This window comes from Eschrichtius robustus, chromosome X (genome assembly GCF_028021215.1).
Source record: "Eschrichtius robustus isolate mEscRob2 chromosome X, mEscRob2.pri, whole genome shotgun sequence".
Lineage (NCBI taxonomy): Eukaryota > Metazoa > Chordata > Mammalia > Artiodactyla > Eschrichtiidae > Eschrichtius > Eschrichtius robustus.
This window is the reverse complement of record NC_090845.1, coordinates 41,341,137-41,358,457: the sequence shown is the minus strand read 5'-3', so window position 1 is coordinate 41,358,457 and position 17,321 is coordinate 41,341,137. Positions and strand designations below refer to the sequence as shown.

Sequence of the window (17,321 nt, the reverse complement as noted above, 5' to 3'; positions counted from 1 at the left end):
AATGGTTTAGTCCAATAAGTAGACTTCCTTGAACATGTTTTCCTTGTGGTATTATTCTATGCAAAATTTGTATTGTGATCCTACTGCTTTTACAAACCCCCAGGGGAACGTAGTGGTTTCAAACTTCACCTGTGCTAAGATGACTCCCAAATCACTATGTATTTCCAGCCAAAGTCAACAGATGGGAAAATAGATAACGATTGGCTTTGTAGTTGGGTCAGTTATGAGAGACAAAAGGAACTGGGGAAGTATGAGATACAGATGGACATAGTAAGACTAAGCTAAGAATGTACATGGAGACCCACACAAGGATATACACGGAGTAGAGGAGCCCCAGAAATAGACTCATGGAACCAAACAGAAATTCAGCTGGACGAGGGGGCACAGAAGAACAGAACATCACAGCATAACTTTCTAGATTTAAAATTTTGTTACTAAAGGCTGTTAAATGCATTTTTGCAATTGTAGGTGTAAGTGCTGACATTGGCATTTTCAGTTCCATTTGCTCCTTTGTCTAGGAGGAATTTGTCAAGGATCAGAGGACCCCCCAGGTCTGGATTACACCTCCTTTCAACAAGATGGAAGCCACCTCTAATGAGAGGTGGTTTCACCTTTCAACTTGGAATGCAGATTGGTATTACAATTTGGTGCTATGCCCAAAGCTTGGGAGTACAGAATTTGTTCAAGGTACTTACACACACACACACACACACACACACAACTTCAGCTAGAGCATAATATTAAAACACATTTAATGTATAAGAAACTTCTGTAAGTAGCTGGTACAACATAGACCAGATACCTTTCTGTTCCACAACCTAATGGTGCAGGCTTAAGATTTAAATGCCCCAGAGGAATTCATAATTAACAAAGCCTTTAAAATACCTTTTTAAAATATCAGATGCTCAAGTGATCTTGGGCTGAGGAAACAGTTTAGTTTTCTGACAGGGTGCCCAGACTATGTTATTGATTAAAGGAAACTCTGTAGCCTTTAGATGTGAGGCAGGCAGGTTGTGGAGCTGACATTGGTACTGTTAATATCTGGAGACCTGTATGAATCCTTCTCCAGGTGGAAGACTCCATTTCTATGTTGACACTTTTTCCCTTGCAAATTTTTTGGAATAAGTTTGTAATTAAAATGATATTTGGAACAGAAAATTTGGGGTTGAAATTTTTAAAGGGCACTTGGTGATCAAAGGGTCACACTGACATTAAAATAAGTTTTGTGATACATCAGATTTTGAGTAGAAATGCGTTCTGATGAACGCACTAGCGTAAGTTCTTTGCAAAATGAGCCCCTGTTCATCCTTTGCAGCTGAACTAGTTGACTTATCTGAGTTGTTTCATGCCAGCAACAAATATTTATTGAGGATGTCTACATGTCAGATATTCTCCCAGGTGCTGGGAATAAAGTAGGAAACGAAACAAGTAAGACCCTGCCCTCACAGAGCTTATAATCTAGTGAGGAGGATCACACAGTAAATAACCAATAAATCAACCAAATAAATACCTACCTACCTACATACATACAAAGTACTACCAGTGGCAAGTAATCCATGAAAAATAAAATAGATGGTGTGATGGAGCAGAGTCAGGGAATACCTCTTCCTTAGAGGTGAGGTACAAGCTGAGATCAGAGATGTTGAACATGTAAATATCAGGGAAAAGAGTATTACAGGAGATGGGAACAACTGATGCAAAGCCCCTATGGTGGGAACAACTTCGAAGTGTTCAAGGAACAGAAGGAAAATCAACATGGCTGGAGTGGGATGAAGTGGGTACTAAGGCAAGATACGTAGGCAAGAGTGAGTTCATATGTGGCCCTGTAAGTTAAGTAATGAGGTGGGATTACCTCTTTGCAATGTAGGTCATTGGAAGATTTGAAACAGGGAAATGTCTTGAATTTGATTTTGCTTTAAAGGATATTCTACCCTATGTAAGTTGAAAACAGAGAAGTAAGAGTGGAAGCAGTTGCAGTTGCAAGGCTATTGCAATAGTCCAAAGGAAAGATGCTTTCATCTTAGACCAAGGTAGTAGCAGTACGGGTGCTAAGAACTGGTTGTATTCAGGTAGAGTTGACTTACTGATGTATTGATTGGAGGGTGGAGTGGCCAGGAGGAAAAAGAACAAGGATAATTCCTGGATTTGGGCTTGAACAACTGGGTGAAGTGTGGTACCATTACTGAGGTGGAAAAGACTGCAGAAGAACTGGTTTGGTGGAGGGGACTCAAGACCTGTGTTTGAGATATGTTAAGTTTGAGATGATTATTAAATAGCTGAAGGCACAATTAAGTAGGCAATTTATATATCAAGCTTGAAGCTTCAAGTCTATAGGATTGAGTGAGATCACCCAAGAATGATTAAAAAAAAAAAAAAAAGAGATCCAAGAACTGAGTGTCCTGGGGCTCTCCAACATTTAGAAGCTGGGAAGAGGAGAAAATCCAGCAAAGGAGTCTGAGAAGGAGCAGAGCTAGAGAGGAAAAAACCCAAGGAAGTGTGTGGCCCAGAAACAAGTGAAGACAGTGGGTCAAGAAGGAGGACAGGGCTTCCCTGGTGGCGCAGTGGTTGAGAGTCTGCCTGCCAATGCAAGGGACGCGGGTTCGAGCCCTGGTCTGGGAAGATCCCACATGCCGTGGACCAACTGGGCCCGTGAGCCACAACTACTGAGCCTGCGCGTCTGGAGCCTCCGCAACAAGAGAGGCCGCGATAGTGAGAGGCCCGCGCACCGCGATGAAGAGTGGCACCCCGCATGCCGCAACTAGAGAAAGCCCTCGCACAGAAACGAAGACCCAACACAGCCAAAAATAAATAAATTTAAAAAAAAAAAAAAAAAGGAGGACAAGGGAGTTCCCCGGTGGCCTAGTGGTTAGGATTCTGGGCTTTCACTGCCTTGGCCCAGGTTCGATCCCTGGTCGGGGAACTGAGATCCCGCAAGCTGCACGGCGCGGCCAAAAAGACATTAAGGCAGATCCTACGGACATTATAAAGAGAAAGAGAGAATAAGGAGGAGGACAAGACGAGAAGCTGCTAAGAGAACAATTAATTTAAGGACCAAGACTGGACCACTGGGTTTGCAATATGAAAATCACTGACATCCTTGACAAGAGTAGCCTAGGTGGAATGGTAGGGATGAAAGCCTGACTGAAGTGAAGTGGAGAAATAGAGGCAATGGGTGAAGATAACTCTTTGAAGAAGTATTATGAAGAGATGCAGAGGGAAGGGGTTGGAGCTAAAAGGAGATATTGGGCCAGTTAGGTTTTTTGAAGATGAGAGATACCAGAGCAGGTTTGTGTGTCGATCACAGTGATCCAGGAGAGAGGGAGAAATTGATGATGCAGGAAAGAAAGTGTATGATAAGAGGATCAAAGCCCTGGGGGGAATAGGATCCAAAGAGAGTGGCGAGGGTTGACTTCCTTAAAGAAGCCACTTCACTTAAGTCATAAGAAGTAAAGCAGCACAGGTGAAGGTATATAGCTGGATTTATTATGGGAAGATGATATTTTTATTTTCTCAATAAAAAATGAAGCAGAGTCACCAGTCGAAGAGGGCTGGGGGCAGGGGAGGTGGTGTCATGGAAGTTTAAGAAGAAAAGGCATGAAATAGCCATTTTGGACAGTGGGAAATTACATACTAAGGTTCAAAAACATTATTCATTTAATTGCGTGAAGGTATCTGTCAAATATAATAGTCTTAATTTTAGAAAAGAGATATTAGAATATTCTTCCCATGATAAAAATGTTATGAACAGAGAAAAAATTGCTTTACCTCTTCTCTGCTATGGTCAGTGGGCATTTGTCCAATCTGTGATACAATTTATCCATTTGTTTTGTTATAGGTTAAAAAGAAGGTGGTTTAAGACCCAGTCATTTTTTGTGTGATGCACAGTTTGAAGAAATAATAAAACCTGGGATGTTATGCCAATATTGTAAGACGTGGGTCTATAGATAAATCATCTATACTGAATCAAAGGATGATGAGACATGCTATAGAAAGACTTGAGTTGCCAATAAGCATTTGTGGGGAGGTGGAACTTAAGGAAGCAGAGGCATGATTAATTCCCTGGCAGGCCCAGCCTGCCTATCACTATATGACAACAGCAGGCCCAATATATGCAAGTAATTTGGCACACATAATCTTTGTTTCAGCTCTGCCTGCAAGGTACATCCCTGTTTTACAGACTGGAATTAGGAGGAGTTCAGAAGTTATTTGCCCAAGATTCCACAGTGCCTAAGAGGCAAAGTGGGGTCAGAACCTCATTCTTCCAATTTCAAAGCCAAATACTTCCTAAGATGTTGGATCTGTTCGTTGAACAGATATTTGTTGAGTATATACCATGCAACAGGCAATGTTCTAAGAGCCTTATATATTTTGCCTCAATTTCTTTCCACAACTACTTGATAAGGTAGGGAGTAAATACTTCCACTCTTTTACAGGTCAGGAACTTGAGGTTTAAAGGAGGGGATAAATTTAATCACCTAAGCAATGGTAGACCCTGAATATGAGAGATGTCTAATTTTTCAGAAAGATGAATATTTCCTTTTTGAAGTGATACAAAGCCGATTTCACGCAAGGAATTAATTAAGACAATTGGATTGGTAAGGGTTGGGGCCCACTTCTCAGAATGAAATCTAGATATTCTGGCTAAAAGCACCTAAATTTGTTTTTGATTTGGGGTAACTGAGTAGATGTCCTAAAGTGAATGAGGAAACTGGATCCCAGCTACAGATACCCCTGAAATAATTTGCCCAGACAGCAACAGATATTTTGTTTTTCTATACATTTTGGCACTAGTGTTCATTTTTGTGTGGCAGGTCCTCTTCTGATATTAACCTAACAACTGAGTCCAGGACCTCTCACTGAGATTTAGAGTGATCCTTTTTTACTTTTTCTGAGAGTATAATTTTCCCTAAAAAGAATTGAACCTAATGAACATACAAGTAACTTCATCTGGGTTCCATTTGAGGCCCTGTCTTCACAAACATTGACAGCTTGTTTTGGCTTTCCGGAAGCCTTTTATCAAACCATAAGGTGGGTTTTGGCCAGACATGGAGAGCTTTCAACCTATCTCCAAACAGTTGGTATGAAATAACAGGAAAAGCCTCTTTCCAAAAATAATTTGAGTGAAAAGTTTAAAATTATAGAGCTCCCAAAATATTCTTGGGGATTTAGATGCGAATTCTGCCTCAGCCTACCTTCTCCTGGCCCACCATGGTCTCCTTATTCTTATTGTAGTTGCTCTAATAAGGGGTAAAGTATTCATTGCTACGGTAACCGTGACTCAGGGCTCATAACACACCTTGGGGGAGACAGTTGGGTAGGGCAAATTGTCTAGAGCCTGAGCTATATTTTGGGGGATGAGATGGTATTAAGTGAAATTTTCCCAGGAGAACAAAGGCCTGGAAACACTAAACACAGTGTGGGATATGGAAAGAACCACAGGGGGAGGGGATTCAATATTGCTGGAGTATAATGAAAACTAGGGATTTCCTTACTGGTTTGATGAAGAGCCCTGCTTTGGAACAGGAAGAGCTGCCATCTTTGAAGCCATGCAAGGAGCTGACGAATCAGTAAGAACCCAGGAAAATGGGAACCTCTGCTGAAGCCGTATCCCTATTAATGAGATGAGGCCCAGACAGCTTAGAGCAGAGGTTCTAAACTGGTAGCCCATGGGCCTTCCTGCTGCACTGCATGTCTTGAAAGAAGAAGAAAGAGGGAAACTTCTAGTTTCTTACACTGTTGTTTCACCATTTCCCACTTGGTGGAACTAAGTACACTTCCAGCCTCCCCAGGAAGCTCCTTTTCCAAATATGTATATTACAGTCACCCTCTTCCCACCCCTGTGGTGCCTCGCCTGTTAGGCTTCGTTCTCTTCTAGAAGCAAGTTAGGCTTGGATATCAACTCCTTGATAACGTGCAGCTTAAGGACAGTGGTGTGGTTGAGAATGTTTGATTTGTAGGGGGGAAGAGAGGAGGGGTTATTTTTGAGAGGGGATTCTGTGACCAACCCGCCACCAGTTGTAGCCACAATGGCTACAAATTGACCAAATGGACCAGTTGCTTTAGGTAGTATTTCCCAAAATATGTAAGGAGACATTTCTGCCCTTGAGAAAATCACTTCCATCCCCTGTCCCCCAATAAGTTTTAGAGACTAAGAAATTATGTAAATAGTATATAGTATCTCCTGATGGAGGTATGCAATACGTCCAGCTGGATAGAAACCAGTTTAACTTTGTGTGTGTGTGTGTGTGTATTTTTATTTTATTTTACAGCAACTTGGTAGCATATTACTAACAACCATTGTTGATACAGAAAATGTCAGCAAACATTTGAACATTTGTACTTAAACAATGCTTCATTCATCTTTTTTTTTGGCTGTGTTGGGTCTTTGTTGCTGCGTGGGCTTTTTCTAGTTGCGGCGAGCTGGGGCTACTCTTCGTTGCAGTGCACGGGCTTCTCATTGCAGTGGCTTCTCTTGTTGTGGAGCACGGGCTCTAGGCGCACGGGCTTCAGTAGTTGTGGCGTATGGGCTTCAGTAGTAGTGGTGCATGGGCTCTAGAGCGAGCGCAGGCTCAGTAGTTGTGGCGCACGGACTTAGTTGCTCCGCGGCATGTGGGATCTTCCCGGACCAGGGCTCGAACCTGTGTCCCCTGCATTGGCAGGCAGATTCTTAACCACTGTGCCACCAGGGAAGCCCCGTCCATCTTTAAGTTGGGCAAACCTTAAGTATTTTGCAATTAAAAATATATATAATCTAAGAAAACCCACCTATTATTTCAAATAATCATCTTCATAATTTTGATTTTATGGCCATTTAAAAAAATTGAGATATAATTGACATATATTAGCTTTAGGTGTACAGCATAAAGATTCAATATTAGTATATACTGTGAAATGATCACCACAATATGTCTAGTTAACATACATCACCACACATAGTTACAAAAATTTTTTTTCTTTGGATGAGAATTTTTAAGGTCTACTCTCTTAGCAACTTTCAAATATACAATACGGTCTGATTAACTATAGTCACCATGTTGTACATTACATCCCCATGACTTATTTATTTTATAACTAGAAATTTGTACCTTTTGACCACCCGATTTAACTTTTTTTTTCAGAATTTTTTATTGTGAGAATTTTCAAGGAATTATATACACTCATATACCTACCAACTAGATTGTACAGTTAACATTTTTGCTATATTTGCTTTGTTCCGTGTTATCCATCTATCCATCCCTCTCTTTATCTATCAATCCCTCTTTTTTTTGATGCATTTCAAAGGAAGCCACAGACATCGGGACCTTCTACCTCTAATTACCTTAGCACGTCTATCCTTAACCAGCTTTGTTTGCATCTGCAGTTTCTTGTCCTCCAACAAGCACAAAAATCACATGTTATTTTTGTTTTTTTGTTTTGTTTTGTTTTTATCACAATGCTTTTATTATAACAAAATTCACATGTTTTTTATTAACACCTATTGATGTCACTCAAATTTCATGCTCCACAGGGCAGACTTTGGGCTAATGCTTTGGGGTTATGAAGACACCACCTATGTAATGAAATTCCAGGTTATTTAAAATTGTTGTCCTGTCTCATGTAGATTAATCACAGAATGGAAAGGGGGGTTAATCATTCATTTTACAGATGGGGAAAGTGAGGCCCAGAAAGGTGGGGACTCTTGTTCAAGGTCATACAGCCCATTAGACCTATTTGGCATAGAGCTTTTCTACAGAATGACAATGTTCTGCCTTGTCCTTGAATGAGGCTATGTGTTCCTTTCCCTCTGGTCCTTGCACACCGCTGACTGCCTTGGTCTTTGGCTCACAAGGGTGTTTCAGCGGCAAAGTAAAACTCCTGGGCCAGGCTCCAAGCTAGGCTCCCAAATGACTGCTTTGTAACTTCATTTCTTCCAGTTACTTGTCACATCTCATCCAGATTTCCTTTCCTTGGCAACGTCCACATTTTATTCTGTTCTGCTAGAATTCCAAATGAATCATCTCATTTTTGGTGAAAGGAGATGTTGAAATGAAGAAGTGTTCAAAGTATTCTACAGCAGGCCTGTGACCCTCTTCTGGGCATTTTTAACACCCAGCTCTTTCAGAGACTAAGATCTAGGGAGTGGGTGAGCCAAAGGGGGAATGGTATCTCTCCTATTTTATATTCTACCTTAAAGATGTTTGTGATTCTAAAAATCATGTTGGTAAAATAAATAAATAAATAAAAATAAAATAAAAATCATGTTGGTAATCCATAGGAGGGCACTGAGATATTTCACCCTTAAATCACAGTCAAGGAAACTATCGTGGCATCATATGATTATTTTCGATACTTAAAAAACAGTATTCTTAAAGGAGTGTGTGTTTATTTATATATATTCCATTGAATTTCCAAAAGGTGAATTAAACGATTAGTTTTATATAACAATTTTTAAAATGAAGACTATAACACACAAATTTGGGAAAGACAAGGCTGTAATTTCTGGGTTTGCCTCCTTTTTTCGTGGGAGACCATACTGAGGTCAAGCAGAAACAAATTTTGTCTACCATGATTATAATACACGAAAGAGAACCCACTCCTTTCACACGACAAAAAAAGACAAGAGCTTGGCTATGAAACGAGACTCATTATGATTGCTGACATTTTAGGGAAATGCAATAATTTACATGTAAAGCGTGATGAAACAATTTTTATGGTCTTAAATGTACTCTGAAAGGCCTTGGAAGGCAATCTCATTGTAGTATCTCAGAAGCAGCCGCATCTGGAGAAAGGTTGCTATGGCAACTCATGAAAGCTTGATGTTTTTTTCTCCTTTTCAAGAGCATAAATCATCCCACGGCCTGAGGCTTCAGTAAAGGTCTCCTTTATTTTAGAAGCTATTGCCATTTGTTTTTGTGTTGTATATTCTGACTGTCTAAGAGAAAACAGAGCAAAGGGCTTCCAAGAGGGTTTGGAGTCTTTTTCATATCTGGGGGCAAGATGTGAATAACGTAATTCTAGACTTTGCTTCTCAGTGATCAAAGTGATGGTACATACACATTGATATGTTTGGTTTATATCATGTGTTGTTTCAGTTTTCAAGAAAGTTGTGATCGTGTGCGTTCTCAGGAAAGAGGAGTTAGCCTGGACTTGAGGAGGAACTGTTTGGCCAAAGCACCTCTTAATGAGTAGTTAAATGGCGGTATCCTAGCGGGCACTGCGACGCTCTAAATGTCTTCAGATCTGCCTGTAAATGTCTTGGTCCCAGGGTTTTGGGCACTGACAGACTCCAGGTGGTTTTTATCAATATAGTCTTTCCAAGAAAGTTAATAAAGAAATATTCTATTTTTAAAACTCGGCATGCTTTGAGAATTTTTTTTAACAACATTGGCTTTGTATGTTACAGGAAGTAATGTGACTAATGAAGAACACACAGTTCACAGAAACAGAGCCGGATTTTAGAACGAGCTCTGCCATCGCTAGTTGTGTAACGCTGAGCAAGCTCTTGAATCTCTCCCAGCCTCCATTTTCTAATCTGAAAAATAGGAATAACAATGAGAGCCTCAAAGGCTTATTGTTAAGAACTTAATGTGTGTGAATATTGGAAACTGGAGTGCTGTACAAATATCAGGTGGTTATTATAATTGGTTGGCCGGCTTTCTTTCCAGCTCTTTTTCTTTGAAAAAGTCAAGGGTATCCCTTTACCATTTCCGGTGTGAGGAGAAGAAATCAGTTTCAACGTGTGTCAATAGTTTAGTTTCCTATACTATATAAACAAATATATTATGTTTATATAGACACCATTTCAGCCATTTGTTTATTTCTTGACTAAGTAATTAAATGTCATCTTTGCTGCAGGGTATTAAATGAATACATTCAACAAACATGTAAGTGTGAACTGTGTACTAGCATCCAGGACACAAAGACTAGATAATTAAATTCTTGTCATTCAGGAAATAAGTTTTCTGAGTTTCAAGGCCACGGCATAAGCTGTTCAGGCTGATGCCGTGAAAGAAGGGTTGTAATCCAGCCCACACTCTGCTAGCCAAGCACCGATGTGAGCTGCATTCACCCAAAGAAAGGATGCCTTTTTGAAATTCACCTGCCATGAGTGTGTGCCTTTGTTACCGAGTCCAAGCTCGCTCTGTTCACCGCTCGACTGGCCAATAAATCGGGAGATGAGGTGTTGAGGCAAGGAATAGCGACTTTATTCAGAAAGCCAACAAACCAAGAAGATGGCAGACTAGTGTCTCAAAAGAACCATCTTATGGGGTCTGAATGCCAGTTTCTCTTATAGAACAAAGAGGGGGAGGAGGTGAGGAAGTAAGGTAAAAAGGCCATAAGTCTTGCAAATATCACCTGGAATGGCCAGCCTCAGGGAGGGGATGTGTTAATTTCTTCTTTCTTGCAGCCTTTCACAGGTGGACAGGGTCAGGATCTTTCCCTGAACTTTAAAGGCACTTTGGTTTAACATTCAGGCAGAGGGGCAGGGTTCCCTGAGGCAGGCTATTATGTATAGACAGTATCCTTTTAGTGAACAAAAGCAATGGGAAGCAAAGGTTAAAGTAAAAGAAACAGATCCAGCATGTAGTCAGATTTTGTTCTTCCCTGTAACACCTTCTTGTCATTTACACAAAGGTATGGAATGTGCTAGCAGTGACCCTGATGTTTATGTGGTTCGTGATGTTCTATGGAAGGCTTTCAGTGTTTCACCATTTAGTAAAGGCTGCTGGCCATGTTTGTTATCTGGAGTCAGATTGCCTGGATTTGAATACTGGCTCTGCCATTGGCCAGCTGTGTGACCTTGGGTATATTACTTGACCTCTCTGTGCTTCTCTTTTTACATCTGCCCACTTCATGGAGTTGTTAGGAGGATAAATAAATTCTTATATGTAAAACACTTGGAATAGAAACTGGCATGCAGTCAGTGCTCAAAATTTTCCTGTTTTCAGTGATAATCTTTACCTGCCTCTACTCTGTGTTGAAGAGTTCAACAATCAACGTCTGAATTCTACCTACAAATGCCGCTTTCCTTTAATGAATTTAATCTCACATTGGTGATATTTTTCTTTTTACCCCAGACCCTTTTGTTTGTGTGTGCGTGTTTGTGTTAAATAACTGAAAAGGCATTCTCTGTAGAGACATCAAAGAATTCCAGTTCTTTGATCAGAAGGTCACTTGGTTGTTTCTAGAATTTTCTCATAAAACCATTTGCTTTGTCAGAAGTGACAGAGGTGATGAGGGCTATTTGCATACTTTTGGCTTTTATCCTTCCTGAGGGAGTGCTTATATGGTTTACCAGTGTTATAAGGGTAGAGATGCTTTGAGGTACAGTGAATTTTTTTTCTCAGTTTCGGTTAACATGATACTTTTTTTGGGTAACTTTAAACTGAGAAAAAGTCCTTATGTAATATTGAAGTACTGATGTTTCATAATGTTTTCAAAACAATTAACTTTGCATTTTAAAATGCTGACAAATTCTGTTAAATATCAGGTTTTGATAGGAAGGACATGAGACATATCGACAAAGCAAGAAGAGGCCCCTTTGTTACCTGCACTGTGTACTTTTCAGTCTCCTACAGTATGTTACTCTTGGGCCCTTTTCCATGGCACAAAACTGGAAGCATAGAATGTTAATAAAGCTGCAAACCACTGATGTTTTGGTATTTTAAATAATTTGAGTGTCTAATCCAAATTGAAGTATCCAAATAATTTAATTGAAATAGTCATCACTTTGAAACATTTTCCAAGTGAATTACCTGGGAAGGGAGATGAAATATTTTGATCATTTCATGGCATTAGGCTTTAGTCTGCCATTAGTAAGGTGCGCCATGCTATGCTTATTCATCCAAAGGAGACTCCCTGAGCCAAAATACTAGGGATCCTGTACCATTTAGAGGTAACAAATGAGATGATCTTAACAAGGGCGTGGCAGGGACACATAGGGGCTGCCTCTGAAGTTGCCAAATGATCATTGTGAAATAGTAACTGATCCTGCATGTTAAATTCAAATTTAATTAGCTTTTTAAAAGTACGAAGTCATTATAGGCTTGTTTCTAAATCAGTTGCAAAAATTAAATATCTGTTTAAGAGAAAAACTGATATTTTAAGATTCTTCTATTTAGATGGAGAGCAGAATGTTTTAAGACACTTTGCATCAATCAGTGTATAGATTACTGCATTTTTAATTTTTCCTTTTTGGTCCATGGGTGGTGGCTAAGAGTTCAGGTTTGGGGCTGAACCCTGACCCTGCCATTTACTAATTGTATAATCTCCGGCAAGTCAGTGAATGTCTCCAAACCTCCATTTTTTTCTTTTTAAAATGAGGATAATAATACCTCTCAGCACTGTGGTGAAAATCTGATGAGCTTTATGTATGAAATGCTATTTCTTCACACAGCAAAGCAATCCTCAATGCTTTATGATGTTGGCTGCTATTACTGTGGGTTTTTTTTTTTAGCTGTTATTGCATTGTGTCAGGAAATGATTGCCTGTTTCAACTGTGCCAATTACATTGTCTAGTGTTCTTAGGGCAAATGTAATTCTGCTACTTTATGATTTTTTTTTCACAATAGTATTGCATTTTAAAATTCCCAGACTTCCCAGAGAATGTACCATCTCTCATATTTTTGTTCTGTGGCAAAATGTGTTAAAAGTTCCAAATGGGGCTTCCCTGGTGGCGCAGTGGTTAGGAATCCCCCTGCCAATGCAGGGGACACGGGTTCGAGCCCTGGTCCGGGAAGATCCCACATGCCGCGGAGCAACTAAGCCCGTGCGCCACAACTAGTGAGCCTGCGCTCTGGAGCCCGCAAGCCACAACTACTGAGCCCACGTGCCACAACTGCTGAAGCCCGCACGCCTAGAGCCCATGCTCCGCAACAAGAGAAGCCACCACAATGAGAAGCCCGTGCACAGCAACGAAGAGTGGCCCCCGCTTGCCACAACTAGAGAAAGCCCGCGCCCAGCGACAAGGACCCAACTCAGCCAAAAATAAACAAATAAATAAATTTATTTTAAAAAAAGTTCCAAATGACTGACATAAACATGAACTCTTGGGAAACAACCCTGTTGTAAGCTGGGGCGCTTCTGGATACTTAGTTGTTTGCTTATTCTTTGATTAATCAAACCATTAGTCCTTTTGCCAGTCATCACTAAGGAATCCCTTGAGATCTTAACAATCTTTTTTTATTTTATTTATAAAAAAAGTTTTATTGAAGTATAGTTGATTTAGAATGTTGTGTTAATTTCTGCTGTCCAGCAAAGTGATTCCGTTATACATATATATACATTCTTTTTTTAATATTCTTTTCCATTATGGTTTATCATAGGATATTGAATATAGTTCTCTGTGCTATACAGTAGGACCTTGTTGTTTATACATCTTAACAATCTTAATCAGCTCCGGACCAGACTCCAACTCCTCAGTTTCTTCTTCAGTTTCCTAAAATTCCCTCCTCCTAAACTTGCAGGGACTTTCTTAAGCCATTGGTATATGCGTCAATTATTTTTCAAATCAGTTTTTGTCAGTTGATATCCAACAAGCATGAGTGAGACAAGTTGTGAGGTATTTCTAACAACATATTCTCGTATTGCCCTATTTAAAGATATTTTTGTAATTTCTATTTATGCCTTTTGAAGGCACATGAGCATAAAGAACTCTATTCAATGATTTGATAAGACCCTGGCTTGTGTTAGTAAATGTTTCTGTTTAGCATCAGATACTATTGGGTAACTGCACTTACCCAGTAGTACCTTTTGTGGAATATAAAATGCTAGTGTATATGAGTGATGTTGTGTTTCGTTCTGAGCCCTTTTGTTTAAGCCTCAACATGCTCAGCAAGCGTATCTGAATTCCATGATAGCAGCTGTTACTATGGCTGCATGTTATTTCATATTTCATTTGTTGAACTGATGCTTGATAAGAGAAACGGCCTTGAATCGTCTGCAATTTTGACTCTAAATAGAAAGGTTTTCTCTCTCTCTTTGTTTTTTCCTTATAAAGGTAAAATTAGGAAACTGGAGTGAAAAATCCAAGCCCTGTATTTCTAAATGAGGGTTCTGCAGTGCTTGTGCACATTGCTCGAGGGGCTGTGGACTTTGGCACCATCACCCCACCACCAACTGGAAGTCCCGGCCTTGCACCCAAGGACAGGGATTGGAAGATGAATTAACTCAAATAGTGAAATGTCACATCAGCCTCTTTATTTATTTATTTTTAAATTTATTTATTTAATTTATTTATTTTTGGCTGCGTTGGGTCTTCGTTGCTGCGCGCAGGCTTTCTCTAGTTGTGGCGAGCGGGGCTGCTCTTCATTGTGGTGTGCAGGCTTCTCATGACGGTGGCTTCTCTTGTTGCGGAGCATGGGCTCTAGAGCGCAGGTTCAGTAGTTGTGGTGCGTGGGCTCAGTAGTTGTGGTGCACGGGCTTAGTTGCTCCGGGGCATGTGGGATCTTCCCAGACTAGGGCTCGAACCCGTGTCCCGTGCATTGGCAGGTGGATTCTCAACCACTGTCCCACCAGGGAAGCCCCACATCAGCCTCTTTTAAAAAAAAAAATGGTTTCTTCTTTTAGGGCAGCTCAGAGAGGGCGAATGAAGCCTCAGCTTTTCATTGTGGCTTTTACGGTAGGCGCATATCTTATGTTCCATGGATTCTTATCAAACCACAAGATGCAAGTGTGTGCGCTTTTTTTAGAATATTCTACTTATTTAATATGTATGTATTTATTTATTTATTTTGGCTGCTCTGGGTCTTAGTTGTGACACGTGGTATCGTTGCTGTGGCATGCGGACTTCTTAGTTGCGGCATGCATGCGGTATCTAGTTCCCCAATCAGGGATGGAACCCGGGTCCCCGGCATTGGGAGCGCAGAGTCTTACCCACTGGACCACCAGGGAGGTCCCTACAAGTGTGTTTTAAAAACACGTTGGTCCAAACAAAGTGAAAAATATCTTTTGAAATGTAATCTCTCCCTGAAGCAAAAATTGAGAGATGCGATCTATGAAAAGGATGGCTCTGAGGCCCCGTGAAAAGCAATACTCGTAGTGGTTATAGAAACGGACACTGGAACGAAACTGCCCGGCTCTGCTGCTGGCTCGTTATGTGACTTTGGACACCTCTTTGTGCTTCAGTTTCCCCAGCCATAAAATGGGAATATCAATAGTACCTTTTTTATTGGATTGCTGTGAGAATTCACTGAATTCACTGAATTCTCACAGCATTAAAAATATACATTAAAACATTGAGACTAGCATCTCAAATGTTGTGAGCACTATATGAATATTAGCAATTTTTATGGGAATCATTTTTTTTTTCACACTAGTGCGATCTAAAAGTCCCAGAACTATTATTTTTAAAAGGTGGGATAGAAACTGTTTCATTTATCTGTAAGGCACAGCATCTTGTCATTTCCTTGATTTTGCTTGGTCTCATAAAGCAAACGAGTAAGGTATTTGGAACTGAGCAAATTCAGTTCATCGTGGTAAGAGCACCAGAGCTCTCTTGTCTGAGAAAACTCTTACAAAGCTCTGTTAAGTTAAAGATGCAGAATTTTAAGATCTGTGAGGTCAAAAACTACATTCAGGATGTACTTATACCAAAAACTACATATTCGAACTCTACGCTAAGCTTTATACTTTATCAAAACTCACTGAACTCATTGGGTAAGGTTTATTGTATGTAAATGTACCTCAATAAAACTTTTTTCTTTTTTAAGTTGAACTCATGATGGTGGGAATGTAGTAGGCATACAATAAGTATTTTTGACTACATTAATAATTGAATGAATGAATGGAGTCATTTCATGCTTCAGTGATGGATCATATGGGGAATTAGGACAATTAAGTGGGTTGAATCTTATGTCCTTGGTTTTGAAACTTTACATCAACTTCTAAAAGTTCGGTTTTAATAGTAAAGCTTAGGTCCTTTCACATGTTTTGAAGGCTGACTCTACCCCCCACTCCCCAATTTACCGGATTTTCAGATTTGCCTTGAGAATGAAGTCAGTGGCTCCATTTCGTCCTGTGCCTGCTGGGGCTTATACATTTCTCTTTTGTGTGGTTTTGTGTTTTCTTTCATGTTGTCAGACACATAATCATGTAATTTAGTCTTTAAAGATAGACATTTTGATATAGTGACCAAAGAAGTTTTTAAGATTTGAGACCTTTACCAAAAATGAAATCCCTTTTATTCTTTCTAGAAATAGCAGTTGGTTTCCCAGACTTGGACTCTGGATCTCTATTGAGAAACCCTAGCCACCTGTAAGCTGAATAACTTGAACGTGATGATAAGCCATGTGTATGAGCTAACATGGACTTTTCTCATTGGCTGTTAGCATGAGGAGCTGATCTGCAGTCCCTGTAAAGTGTTTGATTCTGATTTTTTCTTGTATTTTCTCCCAGGTATGGCAGCAGCCAAACTCCTGCATGACTCTGGCCTGAATGTGATTGTTCTGGAAGCCCGGGACCGTGTGGGAGGCAGGACTTACACCATCAGGGTAAGACAATAATGATGGGCTGGAGAAACATGACACTGAAGCTGAGTTTCTTGTTTCTTTCTGAAAGTCTTGAACTTCATTTGACTCTTTTTAAGAGAGTGAAAATTACTCTCCACAGCCTCTCAATTTGCTTCCTTTTCAACCCTTTTCTTCTGTCCCTTTTCTCACCTCATGATACTTGGCACTTGCCCAGTAAATGATTGCACCAATAATTAGGTGTTTGAAACACATTAGTGAATAAGACAAAGACCACTGCCCTTGTGAAATGTATGTTCCCTTTTTTTTAAGTCGGGGAACTATACAATCAACAAACAAACAAACAAAAACAGAAAAGGAGGACCTGCTCTGGTGTCCCTGACTATTAGGAATCCAGTTATGTTTGGACATGTTCAAACATAGGGAGTTTTTCTAGTCACTCTTTTTCAAAGGTTGGTCCTTAGTCGTTTCAAGTGACGCTAACTCATAACCATATAGAAAACTTTCTGTTGAACATAAGAGCAGTTTCAAAGGTTTGAATTAGGACCAAATATTCCCTAATGCTATCTTTCAAATGTCTGGATGAGCAAACCACAAAGGAAGTGGTCATTTCCTGGATGGACTTAGAGTTTATCATACTAAGTGAAGAAAGTCACACGAAGAAAGACAAATATCATATGATATCACTTATATGTAGAATCTTAAAAAAATGATACAAATGAACTTACAGAACAGAAATAGACTCACAAACCTAGAAGGCAAATTTATGGTTACCAAAGGAGATAGAGGGGGGAGGGATAAATTAGGAGTTTGGGATTAACAGATACACACTACCATATATAACATAGATAACCAACAAGGACCTACTGTATAGCA

At 40.0% G+C, this 17,321-nt stretch overlaps 1 protein-coding gene across 1 annotated transcript in view; it reads left to right on the top strand.

The window, feature by feature from the left end:
* The window catches only part of MAOB (monoamine oxidase B), a 110,601-nt gene that overhangs the window by 26,081 nt on the left and 67,199 nt on the right, over positions 1 to 17,321 (top strand). Inside the window, exon 2 of the mRNA XM_068532572.1 lies at positions 16,375 to 16,469. Within this exon, the coding sequence (XP_068388673.1) occupies positions 16,375 to 16,469 (95 nt within the window). The remainder of the gene's footprint in view (positions 1 to 16,374; positions 16,470 to 17,321) is intronic.